Below are 13,793 nucleotides of genomic sequence, written 5' to 3' on the forward strand. Positions count from 1 at the left end.
AACATGGCAAAACCCTGTCTCTACTAAAAATACAAAAAAAATTAGCCAGGTGTGGTGGCAGGCACCTGTAATCCAACCTACTCAGGATGCTGAGGCAGGAGAATAGTTTAAACCCAGGAGGTGGAAATTGCAGTGAGCCGAGATCGTGCCACTGCACTCCAGCCTGGGTGACACAGCGAGACTCCATCTCAAAAAAACAAAAAACAATACACACACTCACACACACACACACACAGATTAGTCAGGCTTGGTGGCACATGCCTGTGATCCCAGTCACTTGAGAGGCTGAGATGGGAGAATCATTTGAGCCTGGGGAGGTTGAGGGTGCAGTCAGCCATGATTGTGCCACTACACTCCAGCCTGGGCAACAGAGTGGAGACTCTGTCATTCAGGCTAGAGTGCCGTGGCATGATCTCGGCTCACTGCAACCTTCGTCTCCCCAGTTCAAGAGATTCTCAGCCAAATTCTACTAGACATACAAAGAAAAACTAACATCCTACTGAAATTATTCCAAACAATCAAAGAGGAGAGGCTCCTCCCTAACTCATTCTGTGAAGCCAACATCAGCCTGATACCAAAATCAGGCAGAGACACAACAAAAAAGGAAAACTTCAGGCCAAAATCCATGATGAACACAGATTTAAAAAAAAAAAACTCTCAATAAAATATTAGCAAACCGAATCCAGAAGCACATCAAAAGTTAATCCACCATGGCTGGGCACAGTGGCTCACGCCTGTAGTCCAAGCACTTTGGGCACCTGAGACAGGCGGATCACGAGGTCAGGAGTTTGAGACCAGCCTGGCCAACATGGCGAAACCCCGTCTCTACTAAAAATACAAAAATTGGCCAGGTGTGGTGGCTCACGCTTGTAATCCCAGCACTTTGGGAGGCCAAGGCGGGTGGATCATGAGGTCAGGAGATCAAGACCATCCTGGCTAACATGGTGAAACCCCGTCTCTACTAAAAATACAAACAAATTAGCTGGGCATGGTGGCGGGCACCTGTAGTTCCAGCTACTTGGGAGGCTGAGGCAGGAGAATGGCGTGAACCCAGGAGGCGGAGCTTGCAGTAAGCCAAGACTGCGCCACTGCACTCCAGCCTGGGCAACAGAGCAAGACTCCGTCTCAAAGAAAAAAAAACAAAAAAAAAAGATTAGCCAGGCCTGGTGGCACACACCTGTAATCCCAGCTACTTGGGAGGCCGAGGCAGGAGAACCACTTGAACCTGGGAGGCAGAGGTTACAGTGAGCTGAGATCACGCCATTGCACTTCAACCCCAGACAACAGGGTGACACTCCGTCTCCAAAAAAAAAAAAAAAAAAAAAAAAAATTAATCCACCATGATCAAGTAGGCTTTTTTGCCGAGATTCAAGGCTGGTTCAACATACACAAATCAATAAATGTAATTTGCCACATAAATAGAAGCAAAAGCAAAAAACACATGATCATCTCAACAGATGCAGAAAAAGTTTTCTTTTTTTGAAACAGGGTCTTGCTCTGTCGTCCAGGCTGGAGTGTCGTGGTGTAATCTCAGCTCACTGCAACCTCCACCTCCTGGGCTCAAGTCATTCTCCCACCTCAGGCTCCCGGGTAGCTGGGACTATAGGCACGTGCCACCATACCCGGCTAATTGTTGTATCTTTTGTAGAGACAGGGTTTCGCCATGTTGCCCAGGCTGGTCTTGAACTCCTGAGCTCAAGTGATCTGCCGGTCTTAGTCTCCCAAAGTGCTGGGATTACAGGCGTGAGCCATCGCACCCGGCCAAAAAAGTAATAAAAAAATTATGAATAGTAAGTCCTCAAGCTCTGTGTGAGTAAGCATTTATCCAAGGCAGTGCTTTGAAAATAAATATGCACATTTCTTACAGCATCTCTCAGAAACACGCGAAGGCGTGTTTTACAAGTATGATAAACCATTCTGTGAACTATAGCTTTGTGAGTCACACATTGCTTTCCGAAGATCATACTCACTGTTCAGCCTGGAAACCTGAAGAAGTCCCCTTCCTTTAGTACTTTTTCTAGTCCTTATTAAAAAGAAACAATTGTCCTATAAACTTTCTAGTCCCTTCTAGAAACAACTCTGAGATGGTTCCTATTTCAAAGTTAAACAAAAACTTATCAAAATATAATTTAAAAGCCATATTGGAAAAACACAAATAGCCTTCCAGAGACTGACTTTTCCTCTTTGCCCTGTACCTCCACTACATGAATGGCTGCCATTTGAATTTAGATTAAAGATGAACCCAATTGGGAAAAAAAGCTATTAATTACTTAATGTGCAGAAAATAGTTTTTGTTTTTCTTACTTTAAAAACTTTTTTTAGCCTGGGCAACACAGCAAGAACCTGTCTCTACAAAAAATAAAAAATATTAGCTGGGCATGGTAATGCGCCTATAGTTCCAGTTACTCGGGAGGCTGATGTGGGAGGACTGCTAGAGCCTAGATGGTCAAGGCTGCAGTGAACCGTGATTGCACCACTGCACTCCAGCCTGGGCGACAGAGCAAGACCCTGTCTCAAAAAAACAAAAACAAAACCAAACACCAAAAAACCCTGGCCGGGTGCGGTGGCTCACGCCTGCAATCCCAACACTTTGGGAGGCCAAGGCAGGCGGATCACCTGAGCTCAGGAGTTCCGAGACCAGCCTGGCCAACATGGTGAAACCCCGTCTCTACTAAAAATACAAAACTTAGCCAGGCATGGTGGCATGCGCCTGTAATCCCAGCTACCCAGGAGGCTGAGGCAGGAGAGTTGCTGGAATCTGGGAGACAGAGGTTGCGGGGAGCCGAGATTGTACCACTGCACTCCAGCCTGGGTGACAGAGCAAGACTCCATCTCCAAAAAAACAAAACAAACAAAAAAAAAACCCACAACCAAACTTTTTTTTTTTTTTTTTTTTTCAAATAAAACAATATGCTGTCTTAGCCAGCTCTTTTAGGAATTTTAAAAAGTGTGACCCACCTTGCTAAGATCTTTGGCAGTCACACTATCGTCATCCCGGCAGGGCAAGCGATGGACGAATGCTAACATCTGATACTTGGCTCTGATGAATTCTGCTTTATTGGGACTGGTTCAAAAACAAAAAAGAAAACAGTTCACTCGTTCAGATACAACAATCCCCATTCTTTGTACTGTAAAAAGAAGAGGAAGTGACCCACATCCCCCACTTGAGAATAAAATGAACAATGCTCAAGTAAGTTTCAGCAAGGTTTAAGACCTGAAGTTTGAAAACATACATTAGTCATTATAATGGCTGGGACGGCAGAAGTACCTGCTTTTTATAGTAGCCCTCTTCTCTGTGTAATTGTCTTAACTGACCTAGCAACCTTGGGAGAAAGCAGCAGTTAGTCCCATCTTACAGGTGAGGCAACAGGCAGACGGGTGCCCAGACCTAGATTTCTGGTCTGATCGCCTCTTATTTGAGTATACGTTTAAATCTGATTACATTTACAGACTCCAAGCCATGGTTTCCAACTGAGGAAGCCACTTACTCCTGCCGGGTGGCCATGCTAAACAGATGGTCCTGCCCCACCCCATTCTGCATTTCTAATAGCAAAAAGCCTGATGTATGACTAGGGTAACCCCCTCCTCTGCTGCCCTTGTGGAGCCTGACCAAAAATAGCTGCACTCCTTTCAGTGGGCCCCATTTGTTATGAAGAAATAAAAGTATTTATAAACATTCCACTCACTGTACTTTATCCTGTGGATTAGCTTTACGTCTTCCACTCATAATAGACGCAGGGTCCAGCAAAGAATGCTCCCATATAGAGTTAGCACCGTTATTATACAAGGTCTCAACCATCTAAAACCAAGCAGACAACATAAGACTTTAATTTCTTTTCACAAATATTCAATGGGGATCAGTGACTGAACAGGGTAAACAAAGTCCTATTATAAACACTCATGTTAGGAATATCATTCATATCACTGTTTTCTGATTTGAGAATGAGAAAGATGATCAATCTGTATGCAGGATTCAGCTTTGACTAGTAGGATACTTAAATACCTAAAGAAGTGTGACCGAACTATTCTTACACAGTATGAAAGACAAGCACTCTGACACCTCAGAGCAGGGTTTCCCAAACCTAATTAAACACTATTTTCAAGATTCTTAATGACCCATGTACTGTCTATATTATTCACATAATATTTGTCTTTAAAGCCACTTACTTTTAAAAACTACAGTTTGATGTGCTAGTTATAGCTTTCCTATACACAGTAAAATAATGCAACCATTAAAAAAAACCATGTATTACCTACATCTGTCTTGAATACCACTGGTGGTTCCACATTTGGGGAATTGTTGCTTTAGGGTCAACTCTGGCATTCTAAATTACTCATCTCTGGACTTTACTGAGATTCTATAATACAATCTGGCTTTGTAAACACAGACAGACCTGAGAGCAGTAAACAGCCCCTTTCACATGAGCGTGAGCTGTTAGAAACTTCTAAGCAAAAGTCAGTAATAAATCATATCTCCAAATTTCATTTCAAGGCATGACTCCTAAAACAGCCCCATCTGTTTTTTACAGCAGTGTAGCTATTTTCACATCAGAGATCCAAACCCACTTGTTTTGGCTCCTTGGTTCACATAGGCAAGTTTAAGGGATATGTGCAGCTGTCAGAGATTCAGAGAAATGTCTAACCAAGACAAATGAAGGCAAAACACACACTTAACCTTGAGTTCCAAGAGAACTTGAAGAATGTGTACCCCAAAATAGAAGTAAAGGTGACATGACATTGGACCCCAAATAAAACAAAGAGCCCATTTAACAGGGTATTCTACATGCAATCAAAACATATTAATTTAATTTGGTCTCTCTGACTAGTAACAGAGCTTTAAGAAAACTTAAAATGTTTCAGAAGTTTCTGAGGAATCCCAGCCCATGCCACTATCAAAGCAGAAAAACATGTTCTAAAAATATTAGCAGGTACTCAGGAATAAGTACATCAAAGAAAAGTTTCTCAGGCAGTAGCTTTCAGAAACATTCATTATCATGCATAGAAGAGATGGACTACTGGCTGGGCGCGGTGGCTCATGCCTGTAATCCCCGCACTTTGAGAGGTTGAGGTGCAGATCACTTGAGTTCAGGAGTTCAAGACCAGCCTGGCCAACATGGTGAAATCCCTTCTCTACTAAAAATACAAAAATTAGCCAGGCATGATGGCGGGCGCCTGTAATCCCAGCTACTCGGGAGGCTGAGGCAGGAGAATCGCTTGAACCCTGGAGGCAGAGGTTGCAGTGAGCTGAGATCACGCCACTGCACTCCAGCCTGGATGACAGAGACTCCGTCTCAAAAAAAAAAAAAAAAAAAATTTTTTTTCTAGTGACAGTCTAGAAAGTCAACAGTGCAACATTACCAAGGTATTTTAATGACTATCCATCTATGTACCTATAATTGAGCTGTGTGGACAATATGTCAAATAGGAAGAAAAGTCTTAAATGATGAATTCAATACAGATAATATTTGTAAGTAGCATTGATGGGCATGCCATCTCTATTCAATTATGAAACAGTTTTGTCTTATGGAAGAAGTATGCCAGGAGAAATTTTAGTTGTTAACACGATGAGCCCTAAAATGTAAATTACCATCAGGAGAATTCTTCTTATCCTTTACCTGAAGCAATGTTGGAGGCCATGGTGTGTGTTTCAGATGCCTCACTTGGGAGATATGGCGCCCTAGACTCCGATGGACACTGCAGCACTCATCACATATAAACGTTCCCCTATTTACTGATGCCCAGGAAGGATCTGGAAAGAGAGTGAAATCTCAGTGGCAGGGATACCAGCAGGTTGCTATAACGCCAGATGGCAAAAGACGACTGAGGTTTGCTTTGTCAGAAAAATGAGACATTTTTGTTTCAGTATGCTCATCAATGCATCGAGCTGGTTATCTTGTCGGATGATATGACCTAACTTGGCTAACTGAGACTAAAAACATCAGTGGGAGCCTTGGGTAAACAGCTATCTTCTTTCTGGTTCAGGGCCACAGTTTGTAGCCCTAATGTGGATCTACCATTTCAGATGCATGCTCTTTCATTCAAGGTAAGAAAGCAAATTGAGAGGGTACTGACAAATGATTTTGGATCCATCTCCATAAAAACCAAGATAATACAATTTTTTTTTTTTTTTTTTTTAAGATGGAGTCTTACTCTGTCACCCAGGCTGGAGTACAGTGCCTCAATCTTGGCTCACTGCAACCATTCTCTCCCAGGTTCAAGCGATTCTCCTGCCTCAGCCTCCCAAGTAGCTGGGATTACAGGCATGCACCACCATGCCCGGCTAATTTTTGTATTTTTAGCAGAGACGGGGATTCATCATGTTGGTCAGGTTGGTCTCAAACTCCTGACCTCAGGTGATCTGCCCACCTCGGCCTCCCAAAGTGCTGAGATTACAGGCGTGAGCCACTGCACCCAGCCAAGATAACATAATTTTCACAGTGAATTATGCAGTTAGCATTTTCTGCAGTAAATAGTGTAAAGACTGCTGTCCTAATTCACTGCTATGAATCAAGATGCCAACATGCTTAGCAGAAAGCTGCGAGTTACAGAATCATAAAATCACTCAGCTGCTATGGTTCTGAGAACAGGGAAACCTGGCCTCTTCCATTAGGAAACGTTCTATGATATCCATCAAATTTTTTTTTTTTTTTTTTTTTTTTTTTTTTTTTTTGAGACAGTCTCACTCTGTTCCCTAGAATGGAGTGCAGTGGCGCAATCTCGGCTCACTGCAACTTCTGCCTCCAGGGTTCAAACGATTCTCCTGCCTCAGCCTCCCGAGTAGCTGGAATTACACGCATGTGCCACCAGCTCAGCTAATTTTTGTTATTTTTAGTACAGACGAGGTTTCACCATGTTGGCCAGGCTGGTCTCAAACTCCTGACCTCAGGTGATCCACTCGCCTTGGCCTCCCAAAGTGCTGGGATTACAGGTGTGAGCCATCGTGCCCAGCCAATTACTTGTTTTACATAAACTACCAAGTCCAATCCTGCAATTGATCTGAAAAAAAAGAAGTTGCAATAACAGCAGCTTCATAGAGGCAAAGATGTAAAATAAAAATGAGTAATATTTTTAGTGTGTGTATAATACTTTTTTCCCTTTAAAATCATAGAGCTTCATTAGATGTCCTTGGAAACATGGGATAATTTCATACTTGGCAAGCAGGATGGATCTGGGTAAGTAAACTGAATACTTCGAAACCTCAAAGAAAGACCTACATTTCATCAGACTCACAATGGGGTGACAATAGGTGCCACTTAAGCTGCCTGGTCAAAGGGTTACATTTAAAAATTCTTCAATGTCCACAAAAATCTCTAAAATGCATGTACACCATCTTTACCATTTTTTAAGTTTATTCAAACCCATTCAAACCATATAATGAAAAGTTATAGGCTTTCAATCAAAGACAAATCCTGGGACCAAGTGACTATAGTGGTTAAGAGGGTTGGCTCTAGAGACAAGCAGTTCAGGGTTTGAACCCCAACTCTGCCACTTCTTGCACAATGATCTCAGACAAGCTACTTCTTTGAGTGTTTTCACCATGGCTCAATTGAGAATAACAACGTATCTCAGGATAGTGAAGATATAGAGAATAAGTGAGGTACCTCACACATAGTAAAGTAGTAACCTTAGCTGTTATATCTTTTCTAAATTATTTTCTCAGTAATTCACATATTTTCTAGATGTGAAATTCACGATCACTGGAAAAAGTTTTTGATGGGAAATATTTAAAACATTGAACATTTCATGTGACCACTATACTACTGTACTGAAAATCTCCATGGAGTTTTCAAGTAATTGAACTCAGAGTGTGATGCATTTGAAACGAACCAGATTTATTAAAAAAACAAACACACACACACAAAAGTAGAATATTTAAGAAGAAGTGATCATGGTTAAATGTTTGCATAAAATAAAACAGAATAAAAATAATTGAATTTAGTATAACTGTCACTATTACTATATCATCCTAAAAAGCAGAGATTGGAAATGTCCAGATGAAGGAACTCTACAAAGATGCATAACAACACTGCTTCCTGCAGTATAGTACTGTCACTAATGGCCAAAAAAAAAAAAAAAAAAAAAAAAAAAAGACTGTTTTGAAGCATACCTTTGGTTTTCACTTATCATTCAGAGGATTTGCACTATTCTTTTTTTTAGCAAGTATTTAACACATATTAATTAAGACAAGTATTCAACTAACCACTTTAGCGTCCTGGATCAGAATCCCATGGAAAGAATATTAGAATAGTAACATAGTAAAATAAAAATAAGTTTGTATGAATGAGATTGGGTAAAACCCTTTAAGTTCATCTGGAGGATTTATGCCTGGGCTCCAGGGACACCACAAATGAACTTCAAAAATGTCCGTGACTCCCCTAGACAAATCTTAGGTAAATTCGTTCACGTGCATTTTATGGGAGAAGGCCTTAGCATTCATCAGAATCTCAAAGGGGTCCCTAACCCTACAGGTAATTCTCTCAGTGGGGTTTTGCAGAAAAGGCAGCACAAATTCCAGGCTGCTCAATTTCACAGAATATTTCAAGGTAGCCTACTTATATTCAAAACAGGAAGGAAGTGACTCAAGTCTCTGCAGATTAGGCATATGAGACAACAACTAAAGCGATACAATGGAAGAGAGAATGTTCTGAAATGCACAAAATGCTGCAAAAGTATATTTAGGATGGCAATGGAGGAACAATTTTGCTTTGCCCCGTACCCCATCAAGAAGCAAAACAATAAGCATTCCAAGAGGAAGTTAGAAGCTGGACACATGTGAATCAAACACATCACAGAAAGTTCAACTGAAAATAGGCAAGAAAATAAGGAAGTGGAACAAATAACATTTTTAGAGAAAACGATGGAGCTTGAGTTTGTATAATTCACACTAACTCGGTTTAGAAAACGCTTCTTTTTAAACTCCTCCATACCCCCTTCCTATCGTCAAAGGAAACTGGTAACACCTGCACTGTACAAGCCATTAAAACCACCACATGAGGTTTGAGTTATCACAGTTCTATTTACAATCAGTCTTCACTTCCAAATGACAAGCTGAAGATCAGAACAGTTGCAAAGCCAGTAGTGTTCAATGATTTGATTAAGATTGTTTATCGGACACTATTGTGCCAAGAAAGCCATGTTACCTTCGAATTAACTCAAAGCCAATACATCCAAGCACCTAAAACAGCATGTAATAATCTATCCAGAGACCTGACAATTCAGTTGCAATTGCTGAGACACGCTTGATCTCTAAATGTGAATATCCTGTATGAACAGTTATGCATCATTATGAAGGAACGGCTTTAGCGTTTCAATGCCCCATATTGCTGGTGATTTTGCGTTTGTTTCAGTAGTAATCAACGTATGATTTAGATAGTCAATTCTAGCTTTAAGGGACTGCAAGGGTTCTATTGTAGACAGCATAACGCAAAAAAGAAAAGCCTTAGATGATATGATCCTACGAGTATTCATTGAATCTTCCTCACCGCTGAGCGTGATACTCCCGATTATCCTCATCGAAAAAAATGAGGAAATCAAGCCAAGTGACCAAGTAAAGTCACGAGCCCAAGGTCACCCAGAAGCAAAATCTAGTTTGAACCCAGGCCATTCAGATCCTCAAACTTGAGACACGCACTGCCTCCTAAGTGCTGGTTGTGTCTGGAAGACCCCGATCTCCTGGCAATTCTCCCCGACGGAGTAGCTGTCGGATGTCAGGGACGGGGAAGTCATCTACAGGGACCCTCTGGCGAGACTCAGGGAGTGTCATCTTCCCCAGGCAGGGCGCCCAGGAGGAGAACGGGTCTAGCGGGAGGTGACACCTGCAGCCTCTGGAGGCTGCAGCCGGGAGGACGCTCGCATTTTACTTCTGTAATTGGCTTTCCTGTGGATTGCCCAAGCCCCTTCCTGTTGGGGGAGCAGCCCTGGCCCCCGTCACCTCCCCAGCTGGCCTGGGACGGAGAGAACGGGAGGGAACTAGAGGAAAGGGAGGGCCGCGAGGTACGGGGAGGGCGGCGGCCCCCTGCCCGCCAGTCTCTGACAGGCCCGGGACGGGTCCCGCCCCAAGGCCGCCCCGGGACCTCTTCGTTGAGACCCTAGTAGCGGGCTGCGGACGCTTGACCGCGGGATGCCTCCTGACCTGAGTGGGCGGCCCCGGGGTAGGGGTCCGGGCCAGGAAAGCAGAGGGGAGCGGGCCCGGCCGGTGCGACTCACCCGGCCCGCTGCAGTCAGCGCACACCTCGCTGCTCCGGAGCCGTTTCGACATGGCTCCCGCCTCCCACCTGCCGGGAACTAGAGGCCCGGGGACAGCAAAGGCGGCGGCGGCGGCGCTTCCGCTCTAACGGGTCCCAGCGGCGGCGGCGCTGACGGCGGCGCCTCTCCCCTCAGCGCCTTGCAGCCTTGGCATAGCACGCAAGCGCGGGGAGGCGCCCTTCTGCGAGTGTCAGGTCATGTGACCGGAAAGGGCACGCTGCCTTGTCGCCATCTTGAGTGAGGGCAGGAGACTGCTGGTCCATCATCTGTCCTACCTTTAAATATTGAATTTGGGTCTCCCTCTCTGGCAGAAATTCCCCTTGTCCCAACTGATTAATACCAGGGGAAGCAGCAATATCTTGTGATGAGAACCCTGCAGCCACAACCTTCCTGAGGCAATCAATGGTCAAGTTCATTGATTCATTCCTTTATTCAACAAATATTTATCAAGTACTTACCATGTTTTATACAATGTCCCAGCCACTGGAGAAACAGCAGTGAGCAAAGACTGAATTTCTAGTCCTTATGAAGCTTGCATTTTACTGAGGTAGATAAAGTAAAATAAGAGTATATTATATGATTCCAGGCTGGGCGCGGTGGCTCACTCTTGTAATCTCAACACTTTGGAAGGCTGAGGCAGGCGGATCACTTGAGGCAGGAGTTGGGAGACCAGCCTGGGCAACATAGTGAAACCCCATCTCTACTAAAAATACAAAAATTGGCCGGGCACAGTGACTCACGGCTGTAATCCCAGCACTTTCGGAGGCCGAGGCGGGTGGATCACGAGGTCAGAAGTTCAAGACCAGCCTGGCCAAGATGGTGAAACCCCGTCTCTACTAAAAATACAAAAATTAGCCAGGCACAGTGGCAGGCGCCTGTAATCCCAGCTACTTGGGAGGCAGAGGCAGGAGCTTGAACCCAGGGGGTGGAGGTTGCAGTGAGCCGAGATCATGCCATTGCACTCCATTCTGTCTCAAAAAAAAAAAAAAAAAAAAAAAAGATTGGCCAGGCGTGGTGGCGCATGCCTGTAATCTCAGATACTCAGGAGGCTGAGGCGTGAGAATCGCTTGAGGCTGGGAGGTGGAGGTTGCAGTGAGCAGAGATCGCGTCACTGCACTCCAGCCTGGACGACAGAGTGAGACTGTCTCAAAAACCACTTCAACAACAACAACAAAAATAACAAAAAAGAATATATTAGATGATTCCTTATTTAGGCTTCAGTTTTAATCTCATCTTCAAAATTAAGATAATGCATTGTTTACTTCTAGTCCATGATTTGTTTTTGTATGGCTTGCTACTTAAGAATGATTTTTACATTTTTAAAGGGTTGCCAGATGAAAATGAAGGAGAAGAGAGAGAGGGAAAGAAAGAAAAAGAGGAAGAAGAACATGCGACAAAACTTGTATGTGACCAGCAAAGTTAAACATTCATTTTGGCTAAGGACAGATGGAATAAATTATGGGAAAAATGTGATATACCTGCTGGATAGTAATCCCTCAGTAAATAGTAGCTCCCATAATTACGGATATTGCTATTATTTTCTAATTACTGTTTTTCTTCATATGCGTGGAATTTGAGAATAAGAATAGCTAACCTGGGATAATTTACAGAATGGTGTGAGATAAACACAATGAAATGAGGTGAATCAGTGTGAAGTAGAAAGGAGATGTGGCCCTAATACCAATGATTACTTACTGTCTGTCTTACATATAAACACAACTATGATCTCCATTCAGCAAATGTTGAATGCCTGTTGTGAGTCAGGTACTATTTTGGTTTTAGATACTCTGGTAAGCAAAATGATGTGGTTCCTGTCATTGTGGGGTTTTCTGATTAATGAGATAGGGAGATTTTCAAAAAACATGGGAAGATGAAGAAGAAGAACATTAAGTTGCAAAAGGCATCTGAAAGAATGAGAAGTGCTGGAAGAGCCCTCAAAGCACCGGTCTTGAGTTCATCTCTACAGTGTGATAAATGTGTGATGTAGGAATAATCACAGAATTCCCACACATTCCACATTTAGAGTATCCGGGTGCCATCCTGGTGCTCCTGCATCCTGTTTTGATTTAACAACTCACAAATCTGGGCTCCACATCTGTGGAGAATGGATTAGGTTGGCATTCTTGAACAGCTGTGTTGCAGGCATCTGAAGAGCTGGATGTGCATATGCTCAGAGGGCAGAGGGAATGTTTTCACAATGCATTAAATAGCTTCACCCTGGTATGTGGTCTAGTTGTAGACAGCTGAGCTGAAGCAGCAGCAGAAACTTCAAGCCCATGAGTAGCTAGCTGTAAGTTGTTTTGGTTCTTCATTGAGTCAAGGAGGCATAGTGCCTGAAACACAAAGAATAAACTTCATATTCGCAGATTGTGGTCAAATACGTGTATTATTTATCAATCCTTTCAGCCATAACCTCAAATCCAAAAAGCTAGCTTAAAAATGACACTCATACATGGACTAAATCACCACCATAGGTAGCCATTGAATCATAACCTGGTTCGGAGTTCAAATAGAAGCGGTTTTCAACTGAGGACGATTTTTCTCCCCAAGGCGACATTTGACAATATCCGGAGAGACATGTTTTGGGGAGTGCTACTGGCATTGAGTGGGGAGAAAGACCAGGGAAACCGCTCAGCATCCTACAAAGGACCGGACAACCCCCACACAAAAACTGCCCAGTTCAATATGTGCCGAGGTTGAGAAATCATGAAGTAGAAATATCCCCTTTCATGCAAATACTGTATTTGAAGCCACTTCGCCAGGGTTTAGAGTTCCTCCAAAAATTATCCGGTGTTGCCCACTTCCAAAATGGCTTTTGACCCATCGTGGAAGCATCGGCCCTGCTCCAAAAAGGCTGCAAGGGTGTCGGCAGCTGGAATGGTTTGGTCTGGGGCTCAGTTGTCACCCCCTGACTGTAGAGCCAATGGAAGAGGCCCAGTTGTGGACCGAACCACATGGGGCCGCTGGAGCAGGGGGAAAGAAGCTGGGGACAGGTAGACGGAACTTTCCGTGTGGAGATCTTTGGCCAAGAGAATGAGCCGCAGCTCTGGTCTGTGGTCTGCACTGGGTTTCTCGGTGTGAGCTGGAGGTGGGTGCAATGGCGCGGACGTCGGACCCGGTGCCCGAGGTCGCCTACCCCTGCCGCGGCATGCGGTGGTTCGTTCCCCGCACTTCCCTGTTTGGGGCAGTTAGGTCCGCAGAAGTCGGTCCGCGAGCTGTCAGCGCGGGCGGGAACGCCGCGGGGCGCGGGGTGGGCGCGGCCGACCTGGTCACTGAGCCGGCCCGCGACCCCTGACCTCCCGCGCGGCCTGCACCCGACGGGCTCAAGCAAGCGCCCTTCGCTTGCTTGCCGGCCGGCCTCAGGGCAGGCGGGCGGGCGCGGGAGACCCCGCCAGGGCCGAGACTTGGGGCTGGCTGGCGGGCGGCGAGGACCCGGTTACGGCCTCCTCGCCATGTCCTCGGCCTGCGACGCCAGCGACCACTACCCCCTGCACCTCCTAGTGTGGAAAAACGACTACCGGCAGCTCGAGAAGGAGTTGCAGGGCCAG

At 44.6% G+C, this 13,793-nt stretch overlaps 2 protein-coding genes across 20 annotated transcripts in view; one reads left to right on the forward strand and one right to left on the reverse strand.

Annotated features, from left to right (window-relative positions):
- GIT2 (GIT ArfGAP 2) overlaps nucleotides 1-10,419 on the reverse strand; it is a 65,096-nt gene extending 54,677 nt beyond the window's left edge. For 13 of the 16 annotated variants that reach the window (XM_023201352.2, XM_023201095.2, XM_023201502.2 and 10 more), the window contains exons 1-4: nucleotides 10,207-10,419; nucleotides 5,616-5,749; nucleotides 3,687-3,799; nucleotides 2,959-3,064 (exon numbers count right to left, since the gene is read on the reverse strand). In XM_023201352.2, coding sequence (XP_023057120.1) covers nucleotides 2,959-3,064; nucleotides 3,687-3,799; nucleotides 5,616-5,749; nucleotides 10,207-10,258 — 405 coding nt within the window. In that variant the 5' untranslated portion in view covers nucleotides 10,259-10,419. Of the gene's footprint in view, nucleotides 1-2,958; nucleotides 3,065-3,686; nucleotides 3,800-5,615; nucleotides 5,750-10,132 lie in introns of all 16 variants that reach the window. The other 3 variants (XM_023201605.3, XM_023201453.3, XM_023201409.3) reach the window with 2 other exon arrangements.
- A 2,990-nt stretch (nucleotides 10,420-13,409) lies between these two features.
- Nucleotides 13,410-13,793, forward strand: part of ANKRD13A (ankyrin repeat domain 13A) — a 43,458-nt gene continuing 43,074 nt past the window's right edge. For 2 of the 4 annotated variants that reach the window (XM_023201943.1, XM_023201999.1), the window contains exon 1: nucleotides 13,461-13,793. In XM_023201943.1, the coding sequence (XP_023057711.1) occupies nucleotides 13,698-13,793 (96 nt within the window). In that variant the 5' untranslated portion in view covers nucleotides 13,461-13,697. The other 2 variants (XM_023201840.1, XM_023201875.2) reach the window with 2 other exon arrangements.

The sequence above is a fragment of the Piliocolobus tephrosceles genome, chromosome 10, assembly GCF_002776525.5.
Source record: "Piliocolobus tephrosceles isolate RC106 chromosome 10, ASM277652v3, whole genome shotgun sequence".
Classification (NCBI taxonomy): Eukaryota; Metazoa; Chordata; class Mammalia; order Primates; family Cercopithecidae; genus Piliocolobus; species Piliocolobus tephrosceles.